This window comes from Ornithorhynchus anatinus, chromosome 9 (assembly GCF_004115215.2).
Source record: "Ornithorhynchus anatinus isolate Pmale09 chromosome 9, mOrnAna1.pri.v4, whole genome shotgun sequence".
Lineage (NCBI taxonomy): Eukaryota > Metazoa > Chordata > Mammalia > Monotremata > Ornithorhynchidae > Ornithorhynchus > Ornithorhynchus anatinus.
Window position 1 is genome coordinate 5,263,432 of NC_041736.1, and position 14,063 is coordinate 5,277,494.

At 48.5% G+C, this 14,063-nt stretch overlaps 1 protein-coding gene across 1 annotated transcript in view; it reads left to right on the forward strand.

Annotated features, from left to right (window-relative positions):
- EPC2 (enhancer of polycomb homolog 2) overlaps nt 1-14,063 on the forward strand; it is an 82,418-nt gene that overhangs the window by 45,629 nt on the left and 22,726 nt on the right. Inside the window, exons 4-7 of the mRNA XM_029071935.2 lie at nt 8,252-8,458; nt 10,695-10,843; nt 11,121-11,253; nt 13,001-13,192. Coding sequence (XP_028927768.1) covers nt 8,252-8,458; nt 10,695-10,843; nt 11,121-11,253; nt 13,001-13,192 — 681 coding nt within the window. The remainder of the gene's footprint in view (nt 1-8,251; nt 8,459-10,694; nt 10,844-11,120; nt 11,254-13,000; nt 13,193-14,063) is intronic.

Consider the following 14,063-nt stretch of genomic DNA (forward strand, 5'->3'; position numbering starts at 1 on the left):
GAGGACAGAGCAAGGCCAGTTGCTACCTGGCCGATTTCGTCGGGATTTTCTTATACTGTTAGAGAAGCAGGGAATGGACAAGGTCCAGCTAAACTAGAAGAAAAGGTGGAGAGGAAAGAATACAGAGAGAGAGGGTGAATACAATTACTTAGACTAGTGAGCCCTGTGTGGGACAGGGACTGTGTCCAGCCTGATTATCTTGTATCTACTCCAGCGCTTAGTACAGTGCCGGGCACATAGTAAATGCTTAACAAGTACCATTAAAAAAAAATTGGAACCCAGTCGACTGTATTTATTGAGCACTTACCGCGTGTACACAACTGTACTGTTACGGTGTAACAGAATAATCCCTCCTGGATCCGCCCGGACCAGGGAGCGTAGGAGGCCGGTGGGCTGAGTCACGCTTCAGTTGGACCTTGTAGCGTTCCTCTTCGATGGAAGTTATTTTCCTCCAGGTTTTTCCCTGGATTACATTGTTCTCTTGATGTCCCAGGCTTTTAGAGCCTGTTCTGGGAGCTTGTCTCACATGAAAGCTTTAAAGCACTTGCCGGAGGTGGCTGGGTTTTCATTTCCCTCTCCTGGGCTTTTGCTTGGTTCCAGGGTTCAGTAGATGTAGGAAAATCGTGTTCTGGCAAATCAGTGCCTTCTGAAGTTTCACTGGGAGGTAGAAAGCCTGTTAGGGAGCCATGGCCAGCTCAGATAATTGGAAGTCTAGATAACCAGGCGGAATTGGGTTTCACAGACCTGCCATTTTGGGGTGAATCTGCAACAACAATTTTTTTAGTTTATTATCCAAACTGCCCCGAGCGAGGGTAGCTGGCGTTGGCCCCTTGTCTCATCAACCTTGTAGGTGTGTTCTCAGAACTTAGCTACTGGCTAATCAAAAGGGGGGGTCGGGCCAGGGCCCGAAACGCCAAAAACAGCCCACTGACACCAAGCACGTGGTCCATTATTGCTGTTTTTTCTGTCTTCTATCTCCACTCTAATTAGAGCTACTCTCACTAGCCCTCCTCGCTCACCAGGCCTCCTCGCCACTTCAGTGGTACTAGATCTCTAATCTAGCAGAAGCAACGTGGCTTAGTGGATGGATGGATAGATAGAGGATGGATAGAGCCCGGGCCTGGGAGTCAGAAGGCCCTGGGTTCTCATCCCGGCTCCACCACTTGTCTGCTGTGTGACTATGGGCAGGTCGCTTCCCATCTCTAGACCTCAGTGACCTCATCTGTACAGAGGGGGTTAAGACTGTGAGCCCCATATGGGAAAGGGAATGTGTCCAACCTTTGATTAGCTTGTATCTACCCCAGCGCGTAGAACAGTGCTTGACACATAGTAGGTGCTTACCAGATACCGTCGTCATTATTACTAACATCTACAATACGAGGCGTCCCGCCCGACTGCCCCCTTGCCCAGCACACAGATGCCAGTTTTCATCGGGATATTCTAACACTGTTAGAGAAGCAGAGTGGACAAGGACCAGCTAAACTAGGAAGGAAAGGTGGAGAGGAAAGCATACAGATACCGAGGGCGAATGCAAATACTTAGGCTAGTGAGCCCCGTGTGGGACAGGGACTGTGTTCCACCTCATTAACTTGTATCTCTCTCAGCGTTTAGAACAGTGCTTGACACAGTAAACTCTTAACCGATACGGTGATAAGGATGGTAATAATAATAGGGCAGTGAACCTCTGGCTTTGAACCCAGAATAAAAGGGGTTTTCAAGAAACAGAAGTGGTGATTTCGCCATTAAATTTAGCCACAGCCCAATTCTTAAATAGAGTACCGGGCTTCACGGTGTGCCCTAGAGGGAATATCTGGAGGAAGTTCAGAGGTGAGCAAAAAAGTTAGAAAACGAAAACCGTAATCTTTCCGTGGAGTTTACTGAGCGCTTCCTGGGTGCGGTGCGCTGTCCTGAGCGCTTGGGAGAGAATACAGTATAACGGAGTTGGTAGCTACGTTTCCTGCCCACGAGGACCTTACAGTCTTGGGGCTAGATTTTCCATAAGGAAAGTTTTAAAAAACTGGGATTTTTTTTAACCAAAAAAGTGGGTCCCTCTTTTCCTTTCCCTCCCTCTCCCTCCGAGTCATGACAAAGAGGGGCTGGTGGTGTGGCTGTCTGTGCTGCCTAGAGGACTAAGTTGTGGAAGACATAGGGAAAGACTGCACTAAAAGACTCTAAAGCCTTGTTGTGTGGTACACAAAAGAGCTGACGAGCAATTAATTATCGCAAAGGGGTGACCAACGGGAAGTGTTCCTGTGCAATCAGTGGTATTTCCTGAGCACTGTGCTAAGCACTGGGGAGACTATAGCCTTTCCTCCTAGAATATAAAACCATTTCCTCTTTTTTCCCCTGCCCTCAGAGGATCTGGAGGACATTTAGCCACCATCCAACTTAACATTTCTAGAAGTCTGAAGCGGTATGGCTCATTGGAAAGAGCACGGGCTTGGGAGTCAGAGGTCATGGGTTCGAATCCCGGCTCTGCCACTTGGCAGCTGTGTGACTGTGGGCAAGTCACTTACCTTCTCTGTGCCTCAGTTCCCTCATCTGTAAAATGGGGATTAACTGTGAGCCTCATGTGGGGCAACCTGATGACCCTGTATCTACCCCAGCGCTTAGAACAGTGCTCTGCACATAGTAAGCGCTTAACAAATACCAACATTATTATTATTACAGTACAGCAGAGTCTGAATTTAGTACTAAAAAGTGTTGATAAAATTGTCTCCCTCGGATTAAATCTCTAGACTAAGCGCATTGTGGGCAGGGGAAACGTTTCTGCCAACTCTCTTGTGTTGTACTCTCCCAAGTCCTCAGTACAGTGCTCTGCATATAGTAAGCGCTCAATATATGCCATTGATGATAAAGGCAGTTTTTTCCCCCCACATCTAGTTTACAAGGAACGGGTTCTAAAAGTACCTCTCGACAAAAATGTTTTCTACATGATAGGGATTTGTATATCCACAGTCTTTCCGAGGGTTTTGCTATTGTCAGTTATTTTTAGAGGCTTTAAGAAAGTGAAAATTTTTGTGCATGTTAAATTTCCCCAATTTCCGTTGCACCCTTTGTGGAGTCACAACTTCACGGTTGTAAATAGCAGTGGAAATATTTTTGCGTCGCATTGGAATCTGAGGTGTTTTGCCCCCGAATCGTCCGGCCTGACTTCATGCGAGGCCAGTGGGTCAAAAGATCTGGTCCAAAAAATCGGAGTACGGGAGTTGATTCATTCCTTCATTCAGTCGTATTCATTAAGCTCTTACTATGTGCTAGCTCCGTACTAAACGCATGGGAAAATATAATACAGTGATAAGGAGGGACAATCCCTGCCCACCACGAGCTCCCAGCTTAGAGCCCTGGAGGCAGATATAAAGGTTCCGGCGAGCGTACCGAAGGTAAGAGTTCTTAGGGCCATCTTTGAATCACCCCTTGAACGACGAAGGCTGTGAGATGCCCTCGGAGTGATTCATCCAACCCCAAGCTTCCTTCCCCAAGACAGATTTCAGTCAAGCGCAGCGGGCCCGCGTGATTTAAGACGCTGCGTATCACTGTGGATCCGCAGTTGAAGCGGAAGCCGTTCTGCCCCGCTACATTGCACGGGGGTGCCATTAGCAAATAAACGTTTCAGTCACCCCTAGAGTGAGTTCGTCTGACAGTGGGAGGTCTACCTCCGCAACCGCTACTCTGTGAGGTGAGCAGACCTCACGCAGAGAACCCCGGCTCAACGCCCCACGGAGAGGGCGTCGGGTTTCCTCTGTGAGATGGAGCCAGGATTGTAGACGTCGAGGAGACGGTCAGTCGGGGGTGACCGTGCTCGCCGGATTTCCGAACAAAAGAACACCCCGTCGGTCCCGTTCCGAGCGGCGCGTCTACCGTCAGATCAGTCGATCGGCGATTTACCGAGCGCTTACTGTGTGCGGAGCACTGTCCGCCGCGTTCGGCAGAGGCCAGCGCGGCAGCTGGGTAGGCGCGTTTCCCGCCCGCCAGGAGCAGACGGGCGCTCCCTCCGAATGCCTGAAGAAATCGATTGTGGCGGGGGCGGGTGGCGTCGTGCCACCCTCGCTGTCGTTCCTGCCAGGCGCGATCCCTCCCTGCGACGCCACAAGCAAGAAGGCGGGCGGGGCTGCAGCACGCTAGGAAGGGATGCAGGCCCCATCTCTGGCCTGACTGCTACACCGCAATCTCACCACCTGTTTGCCGTCTCTCTTCAGGACGAGCGAAACGTCGATCTGTAGAAACTCCGCGTTTTTTCCCCTTAGCATTTTCAGCAGTCACCCACAGATGAGTCTCACTCGTAACGGTGCCTTCTTCGGAAACGACGTGGTGGGTCGATCACGTGATGCATAAACACGGGGTTGTGAAAATGTATTTTTAAAAGCAGCCACCGAAGTTCATTCGGGACGGCGGGAGAGATGGGATAACGTCCCCAGTAGGGATATGAGGGTTCCTAGTGGAGCCGGACCCGCGTGGTGGTCTCGGGGCAAATGGGGGGAAAGGGAGGACTGGGCAGAACTCGGGGAACGGGTCCCACTTTTTAGCTTCTTAGCCCCTGAAACGCGGTTCCAGCAATCAGTCAAAAAATGGTGTTTATTGAGCGCTTCCTGTAGGCAGAGCGTTGCGCTGAGCCTTTGGGAGAGAACAGTATTAACAGAGTTGGTAGACCGGTTCCCTGTCCTCAGCGGGCTTCCGGTCTGATCCCCCGGCCGGGATTAGAACCTAGGTCCTCTGACTCCTGGACCCGTGATTTATCCAGCAGGCCACATTGATTCCCCAGTGCAGTTTTTGATTTTTAAGTACCTTTGAGGAGAAGCAGCGGGCTCTTGTGGAAAGACGCAGGCCTGGGAGTCAAAGGGCCTGGATTCCAGTCTCGGCTCTCCCAACTACCTTTTGTCTGACCGTGGGCAAGTCACTTGCACTTTTGTGCTTCAGTTTCCTCATCTGTCTAATGGGGATTCAATACTTGTTCTCCCTCCTACTTAGACTGGATAAGTCTGGAAAAGGATGAGTGCCTTGTGGGACGTTGGCCTGATTTATCTCCTACCTACCTCAGTACTTAGTACAGTGCTCGGTGTGTAGTAAGCGCTGAGCAAATAACCACAGTTAGCATTTTATCTCTGATATTTATAGATATCATTTATCTAAAAAAGCCCTAAATGTATTTTCTCTGAACTGGTCATCACACATCAAGTGAAAATATTTACCCCCACCCTTGGCAATTATCCTGTGGGCAGTTTCTTAATTAAGAGACCGTTTGTGGATTTTTAGCAAATCACCCAAAGTCTTTTAGATTCAAAACGCGGCATTTCACATGATAGTATATAAATGCCCCCATTTTTTTACGACCTAGCCAGGCAGAGGGGGGAGTATCCTGAGTCAAGATGGTGTGGAAGGAGGGGAGAAGGAATGTGGGGCAGATCCCCCGCCACGCGCTTTTTTCCTTTCTTCGTCCTTGCCTCTCCCTCCTTCCCTCGAAAACTTGCTATAGTTTATGTTTCTCCTGATGTGATTTTCTTCTAGTTGCCAATTTCTCTCCCATTTAAATCCGGCTCCCCATCCAATATACACGCCCCTCTCATTTGCTTCGCACCTTCATTTAACTTTATTTTTTGGAAAAGGGTTAAAATACAGTGTGATAGCCAGTTACCTGCACTAATTGGGAGCGAGGCCAAGTCCAGTAATCTAAAGTCTGGATAAGCCAACACAGTTGGATTTCGATCTCTGATGGGAGAGTTACCCAATCTTACTGATGGATCGGATAGTCGGTTTCCCACTCCACTTTTCTTGTTAGCATGAAAAAAGTTATCGCATGGAATGGAAACGTCATTTTTATCCCCAAACTAAACAACATTCGGTATTAGTGTAACACCCCAGGAGCCTCCTGCTATGCCGTGTCTTAAAGTTGCCCTTAATTTTTTTGGAGACTCCAACCCTGAGCCTCACTGTGGCGTTCAGATGGAATTTAGAGATTGCATTGTATTCACCAACCCCTCACTTACTCACTTGAGTGATTTTTAAGCGTGCCCGTTTGGGAAATAACTAGCTGGAAGGTTGGAAATTTAGTCCTGAAATGTAATTACAGCCGCACTTAGACTCGAGAGTATTTCAAGCACCCGGGCTTCTTCTCGGCTACTACTTTGAGCCGGCGGGTGGAAGTCAGAGCTCCTTTGTTATAAGGCGGTGATGAGATAATTGGAGAAAAGCAAGTTGTGTAGGCCCAAAAGTTAGGAGGTAATTCTGTTTCGGCGGAGTCCACAGACCGAGGTTGCACTGGGGAGAAGCCGGTACGTAGCTGGAGTAGCTTTCCTCAGATGTGGTCTCGCAGGATGTTTTCAATGAGGGTCACGGTGCCTCCACCGCCCGAGCCGGTCACTGCTGCCTCCTCTGGCACTCCGAGCCAAAAGGTTGGTGTGCCAAGCGGCCAGGGCACCCACAACCATCGTGGGGAAACAGAGCAGCCCCGTGATTCAAGTTGTGGTCGCCCCAGCCTTGGCTGTTAAGGCTGGGGAAGAGTCAGAGGGCTCCGGACGATCCCGGAAAGACGATGGGATGGGGGAGTAGGACCGGAGGGGGAAACGAAGCAGAGCTCCCTCCGGAGAGGGTGGTGGAGCGGTGGGGAAGTAAGGCGGGAAAGTGATGGGACATTTCTAACTTGCTGCTTTGAGTTTCCTCCTTTTCTCCCTTCCTGTCCTTCCTCAGTCCCTCTCCATTTATCCTCAGGTAGGGTGGAGCCCGCCTGGGAGAAGCATGGGGGTTGGGTGGGAGGAGGCTTCAGGGAGAGAGGAAGGTGAATATTTAAATTTAGAGAAGCAGCGTGGCTTAGTGGTTTGGGAGTCAGAGGTCGTGGGTTCTAATCCCGGCCACGCCGCTTGTCTGCTGCGTGACCCAAATGTGGGTAACCGATGGACTCGAAAAAGTCAGAGAGCGTTATGATCAATCAGCTGCATTTGTACTGAGCTCTTTCTGTGTGCGGAACATTGTGCCAAGCTCCTGGGAGAGTTCAGTGAAGCAAGGTTGGTAGACCCATTCCTTCCCGCAACAAGTTTACAATCTAAGAAATTAAGTGCTTAGTAAGAAGGACCTAGAAATGTTTCCTAACCAATCATGTTTATTGGGCGCTTACTGTGTGCAAAGCACTGTACTAAGTGCTTGGGAGAGTACAATGTAACAGACGTTCCCTGCCCGAAACGAGCCTTCAGTCTAAACTAGTAATCTTACGGTACCATAAAAATAATACAAACTGACCCATGGAAGTTAATTGAAGTAATAGGAGAAACAAATTCTAGAGCGGTGAAAGTTTGGAGATATTCTGTCATAAGCATATGAAAATGGAAATAAGGGATATTAGACAACTACCCTTATTTTCATTGCCTTCATTTGAGATTAAAACTATTAATGACTGCAGGAAACAATTGCCTTTGATAATTGTGGGTAGCAGTGCGTTTTCAACGGTTCTTTCCAAGCACGATTGTGTTCTACCTTAAATGGAGAGAAAGCTTGACACAGGCACAACTGGGATCTTTTTCGAGACCGGGTAGTTTGCAGAAATGACAGCTAACGTGCCCATGAGCTCAGAGTCACTAGATTGTGAACTTGCTGAGGGCAGGGAACATGTCTACCAACTCAGTTGTAATTGTAGTCGGTCGATCCGAGCTATTTATCGAGCGCTTGCTGTGTGCAGAGCTCTATAGGAAGTGCTTGGGATTGGATTTTGCAATACAACAGAGTTGGGAGACCCGATCTTTGCCTGCCAGGAGGACAGCATGGCCTAGTGGGTAGAACACGGGGCCTGGGAATCAGAAGGATCTGGGTTCTAATGCCGGCTCTCGCACTTGTCTGCTGTCTGACCTTGGGCAAATCACTTCACTTGTCTGTGCCTCAGTTCCCTCATCTGTAAAATGAGTAAAATGCCTCAGTAAAATAGAGGGGATGAAGACTGTGAGCCCCATGGTACCGTGTCCAAACTGATTATTTTTTTATACACTACCCCAACACTTAATAGAGTGCCTGGCTCATAGTACGTGCTTAACAAAGATCATTAAAAAAAAAATAATGAATCTTACGGTCTAGAGTCTTGTACACTCCAAAGCGCATAGTTGAGCATTCTGCACAAGGTAAGTGCTCAATAAACCCACTTGATTGATTAATTAATGAGTTACAATGTCATCTTCATGTAAAAATCTCCTCCTTTTCCTTTTTGGATATCACTGGTCATTGTGGCAGATTATGAACTCTGTGGTTTCTCTCTCTCTTTTTTGTCTTAAAGCTCGTAACACTTCAGGAAGCAAAGCTGCTGCTGAATGAGGATGATTACCTTATTAAGGCTGTTTATGATTACTGGGTGAGGAAGCGTAAAAACTGCAGAGGGCCTTCCCTCATTCCTCAGATCAAGCAGGAGAAAAGGGATGGCTCGACCAACAACGACCCCTACGTCGCCTTTCGGAGGAGAACCGAGAAGATGCAGACGCGGAAGGTAATCGCCAGGCAGCGGGGGAGGATGGGGGCGCGGGGGCTCTCTGGGTTTAGCTCGGTGAAGCCCGAGACGAGTTACTTAAAATGTAAATCAGACTGTTTAATTGAAAAAACATAGTGGGTGCGTTTGGGCTCCCCTCCCTAAACCGGGACGTGATTCTGGGGGGAGAGGTCACCTTGGGCCACCGTCGACTCCCCGGGCCTCGGGTACTGGCGTTGCCTGGTGATTGCTCGGAGAGTTTTTACGTCCACCCAGCAACCCCAAGCGAAAAAATTCAGCACTTGAAAATGCCCCTGGAGTGGCTAGAATCGAACGGATCGTGAAGTTTTGGAGACCCTGGCCGTCAGGGCCACAGGTGGCTGCTTATCAGTGCTCCGGTGCCTGGACATTCCACAGGCGGCCAGGACTCTGCACTTCTCAGCCCTGCCTTGCCCTGCCATCCTGGCTGGGATGATTCTTCTTCTGGGGGGGAATTCAAGTTCCAAAGGCCGCATTGTTCCTCTCTGGAGCTATCAAGGGAAAACGCAACATGTTCTCTGTAGGTAGAGGAGTGCGTCCAGGAGCTCAGCACCGAGCCTCCCTATTTTTGGAGTTTCTGGGTTGAAGATGTAAGTGGGTAGAGACTGGACTAGTCAGCCCTTAAAGGGGATCTTGCAGTTATCGTTGGCGGCGGCACCTCAGAAAAAGGCCCCTGTCCTCTTGATTCAAGGAAAGGATATTTCTGTTCTGTTGTTTTTTTCACAATCGGAGAGGCATAGGAAGGTGGTTAGAAAATTGAAGGTATTGACCCCTCACACTGTTTACCGTTTCTTAATTGGGTTTGGCATCGCGCTTTTGAGATGTGCTCCGAAGCTGAAAGCTAATGAGGAGCGATCCTTTGGAGGCTGTGAAAGACATCTGGAGGTCAGCTAATTTCCCACATTAGGGTCCCCGGCGATCTCCAAGGTCCAGCCGCCGTCCAGTCCAGACCAGGCTAGGGAATGGAAGGAAACCCAAGATCCCAGTCCCAGGAGCCGTCGACACGTCCACGGTGGAGCGCCAGCCACGTGCCAGCTGGTTACCCAGAGGATCTCTGGGCCAGGGACACCCCCAATGTGTGCATAAACCGCACTCTTTCCAGTCAGTGGTGATCTGATCCGGGCCAGGGTGGGGCAGTCCAGCTGGGCTTTAGAGGTGAACAGCCTGACCCAGTAAGTGGGCTGGTCCAGTTGAAATCCAAGGGCCAGAACGGTCCACGAGGCACTCAGCCAGGCATTCATTCATTCAGTCAGTCGTATTTATTGAGCGCTTTCTGTGTGCCGAGCACTGTACTGAGTGCTTGGGAGAGGGCAGTAGGGCAAGAAGCAGGCACATTCCCTGCCCGTAACAAGCTTACAGTCTAGGGGCAGGCCCCAAAGCAGAGGAGCAGCCCCAAAGCCCCCCCATTCTAGGCCCTTCTAGTTCATCTCACCTTCCACCCTGATGGAAGTATCCCCCTCTGGGGCATCCGGCCTTTCACCTGCCCTCACTTTCCCACGGAAGCCTCCCTTCATCGTGAATATTTCCTCTTTCTCATAATCGGGGATTGCGAACGCTCACGGGTTTTGTCGGAAACGATTCTCGATCCAAGACTAAATAATGCAGAATGAGAAGGACTAGGGAAAAGTAGAGGGTTTTCAGCAGTTAGATTAAAAAGTCGCAAGGTTGACTCATCCCCTGGGCGAGGTGATGGATGGCTTTTTATATATTGATATATATAAATCTATTCTAGTTGATATTCTTGACTGCCTCCGTATTGTCCAACGGTCTCAGTAAAGGGCAGCAGAAGGCTGCGTTCTGGCACTCCGTAGGTACTCCGATCTTATCAGGACGGCTTCACTTTTCTTATTAAAAATTCAAGACTAAAATGTATTTTCGTTTTCTGGTGAATGAGCGTTGATTCAAAACAGTGTTTTCAGTTCTCGATTCTCCAGAGTTCACGCATTGAGGAGAGTGAACGGTTCTACTGTCCTATATAATCTGATCGGTTGAGTTGATAAACATTCTGTTTTTCAGGATTTTTTTGAATTGGCTCTCAAGGGTTTATTGTATTTGAATTTCCTTCGTTGCATGAAATTCATTGTACGATAGAATTTTTGTTAAATTCTCAATCAGACCGCTAGATTGGAATCCACAGTTTTGTTTTGTTTTTTGGACGGGGGTTGGTTATATTTGCGAATCTTGCTCGCCCTCTTACAAATTTCAATTTTTTCAATAGAATCGCAAGAATGATGAAGCCTCTTATGAGAAGATGCTAAAATTAAGACGTGAATTTAGCAGAGCCATAACTATTTTGGAAATGATTAAGAGAAGAGAGAAAACGAAAAGAGAATTGTTGCACTTAACTTTAGAAGTTGTGGAAAAAAGGTAAGATTACAATCTCTTCAGAACAGTAGGAGTTGCCCCTGAGACTGAGGAAAAACTAAATCCGATAAACTGTTTTGTGTACAGATTTTGCTCGTTATAAAACTTATCTACTTTGGTACAAAGACTTAAATAAGTACACATGGTGCTTTTGAACAGGTTCTGTGTCTCGTTCTAAATTCGGACCAAAGTTTAGCATGGTGGAGTTGGTTCTGTACGGCGTGTTCACAGATTTTAGAATAATGAAATATGTCCCATTTCCGTGAATTAATTCTTTTAGATACCATTTGGGAGATTATGGTGGTGAAATTCTTAATGAAGTGAAAGTTAATAGGCCAGAAAAAGAGATATACACCACTCCAGCATCTCTTCATAATGGAAACCACCACAAAGCCCAAGAATGTAAAACTAAGGTAAGAAAGTTGTTTGAAGGAAAACATTTCGTCCTTTGGGCAACGCAGTTTATCAGAAGCGGGCGAACAGCTGGTTACTGACCAAAGCCATTGAACTGTCTGTCGTGTCACCGTTCTCGTTATTACTTCTGAGAAGGTCGGTTAGACCAGAGTCGGTCAGAAATGTGAGCATCTGTAGTTGAAAGGACGTTTTCTCCCGCTGCATGTCGGAAAGCGTGACTCCTCATCGTAGTATTTATGCGGTGCCCATTGACTGCCCTAAACGAAGACCGGATTCTTGCCCTCCCGAAGCCTGTTTTCTAATAAAGCCTGAACTGGCCGAGGCCACTAGTGGAGGCTGAGTGAGAATAAGTGACTTGCCCAAGGTCACAGCCGGAAGGCGGCAGAAGTGAGATTTGGACTCGGGACGTCCCGTTCCATTAGGCCACGCTGCTCTTCTTGTTGCTCCTCATGCTGCCTCCTAATCCCGAGGCCATAATTTCCTGCCAACAAAGCCAGTTTCAACCAGTGTCCAGTAGTTAAACAACATTTGAAAATACATTCCTGCGTGGGGGCAATGTCCTTTATTTTGTAACTAGAAAAGTTGTTTTTTCTAATATTGTGGGAATATTACGTTTACCTTTCCTTTGCCGTTGCCTTAAAGATCCAGAAAGGCAAAAATCCCCCTTTCCTCACCTCCCCCCACTCAATTGTGGCAGGAGCAAGCCTACATCACCACTCCAGTATTCTCCGCTACAACTGGTTATGCCCCCCCGTTAGATCAGACGTCCACTCTGGGTGGTACTAGGTCCCTTTGTCGGTATTCCTTCTGAGATAATTTGGAAGCCCTTTATGGGGCTTCTAATCTCGTGGATTCCTTTTTTGTGTGTTTTTAATGGTATTTGTTAAGCACTTACTATGTGCCAGGCACTCTACCAACCACCGAGGTAATAGGTAGAAGCTAATCAGGTTGGACACGGTCCGTGTCCCACCTGGGGCTCACAGTCTAAATCCCCATTTTTCTTATACCTCTTCTCCCTCCTCAGTAGCTGTTCAGTAAATACCATCGTTAGTGCCGTTGAAATAAAAGTGAGTGATGAAACTATTGACAACATGCATTTTCAATCATTCAGTCAGTGGTATTTATCCAGCACTTTCTGTATGCAGAGCATTGTACTAAGCGCTCGGGAGAGTTGGTGGACACGTTCCCTTCCCACAACGTGCCAGGATCTAGAGGATGAGCTTACAGGCTAGGTTTTCAGAGAATGAAACTTAACCAGGACAGTTTCTGAGCCAACTTTACTCTCAGAGGTAATTGATTCTTGGAGAAGTGGAAGAGATTTGTAAACAAGGTGGTGAAGGTCCAGATGTGAAATTCAATCTCTTAAGCAAACTTAAAACTTTTGTCAGCTACCACAGTGGACTAAAATAAAAGTAAGTTTATGGATTTCCCTGTGAAACATTTGGCCCTTGCGAAATCTCTGAACGGTCGTAAGCTGCCAGATTCTTTTCGTTTAAAAAGGTCTCAGTAAAATCAGGGTTCAACGCCGATCTCGAATTTTTCTAGTTAACTTTCAGCGTAGCCTCTGGAGAGTTAAATCTGCATTCCCCAAGTCATTCCTGAGAGGTTCACAAATTAAAAACCTTCGCCTCAGGCAGAGTTCCTCAAAAAAAAAAAACCGTGCTCATCAAAAGGAGAGCGTAGCTTTCATGATTTCTAAAACGATCATGCTTCCTTTCTCTTCTGAAACAATCTGGATGGAAACAGCACCCTCATCACTCGTCTTTAAAAGAAGAGGTGTGTGATGCCGTTCGTCAGAAGAAGAAGTACCCAAAGAAGCCCAAAGGCGAGACGTTAATAGCTCCTCAGCAGCCCACTACTGAGCCCTTGCCGGTGATTAACAAGAGCGACATTAAACAGTATGACTTCCACAGCTCAGACGAGGAGGAATTCCCACAGGTGCGTACTTGCAAAGCTCTCCGAATGGAAGCGAGGCTCTCCGTAGTCTCGGGCCGTGGCGAGCGGAAGCCCGCTGGCCGACGACGGGAGAGGCGGGTCAGGCCGGGCCCCGGTCGTCCCCGGAGCCCCGCACGAGGGGAGGGGGTGGCGGTGGGGCCCAGACTGCCGGCCTCTCCTCGGCTGCCCCCCTTTCCGAAGACGAGCCGGGGCAGGACCGATTGCCGGCCTCTAGTGTAGTTCTCTGCAGGTGCTGGGTTACCGGCTACCTAGTGTGCTGCTGCATTGAAAGAATGAATAAATGCTCTGACTTCCATCCTCCCATCCCCTCCGTCCCCCACCCCCCCGCGCACAACTCCCCTCCTCTCCTCGCTCGCCATCCCATCCCTTTCCCTTACCTCTCCCCGCCCTAAACTGGAACGCCAGCCGCTGTTTGTGGCCGGTCCTTCAGTTTGGACTCCTCAGTCTTTGTGGAGTGAGTACTGTATCCAGAGCACCAAACTAAGCGCTCAGGAGAGCATAATAATAATTATGGTATTTGTTAAGCGCTTACTATGTGCCAAGCACTGTTCTAAGCCCTGGGGTAGACACAAGATAATCAGGTTGTCCCACGTGGGGCTCACAGTCTTCATCCCCATTTTACAGATGAGAGAACTGAGGCCCAGAGCAGTTAAGTGGCTCGCCCAAGGTCACAGCAGACAAGTGGCAGAGCCGGGATTAGAACCCATGTCCTCTGACTCTCAAGCCTGGGCTCTTTCCACTAAGCCACGATAACAGTCACACGCCCTGCCCACATGACCTTACAGTCTAGGGGACTTTTCGTATCGGTGCTTAGCTCTTCGGTTTCCTCGTGGAGACAACTTTATACTGGGGG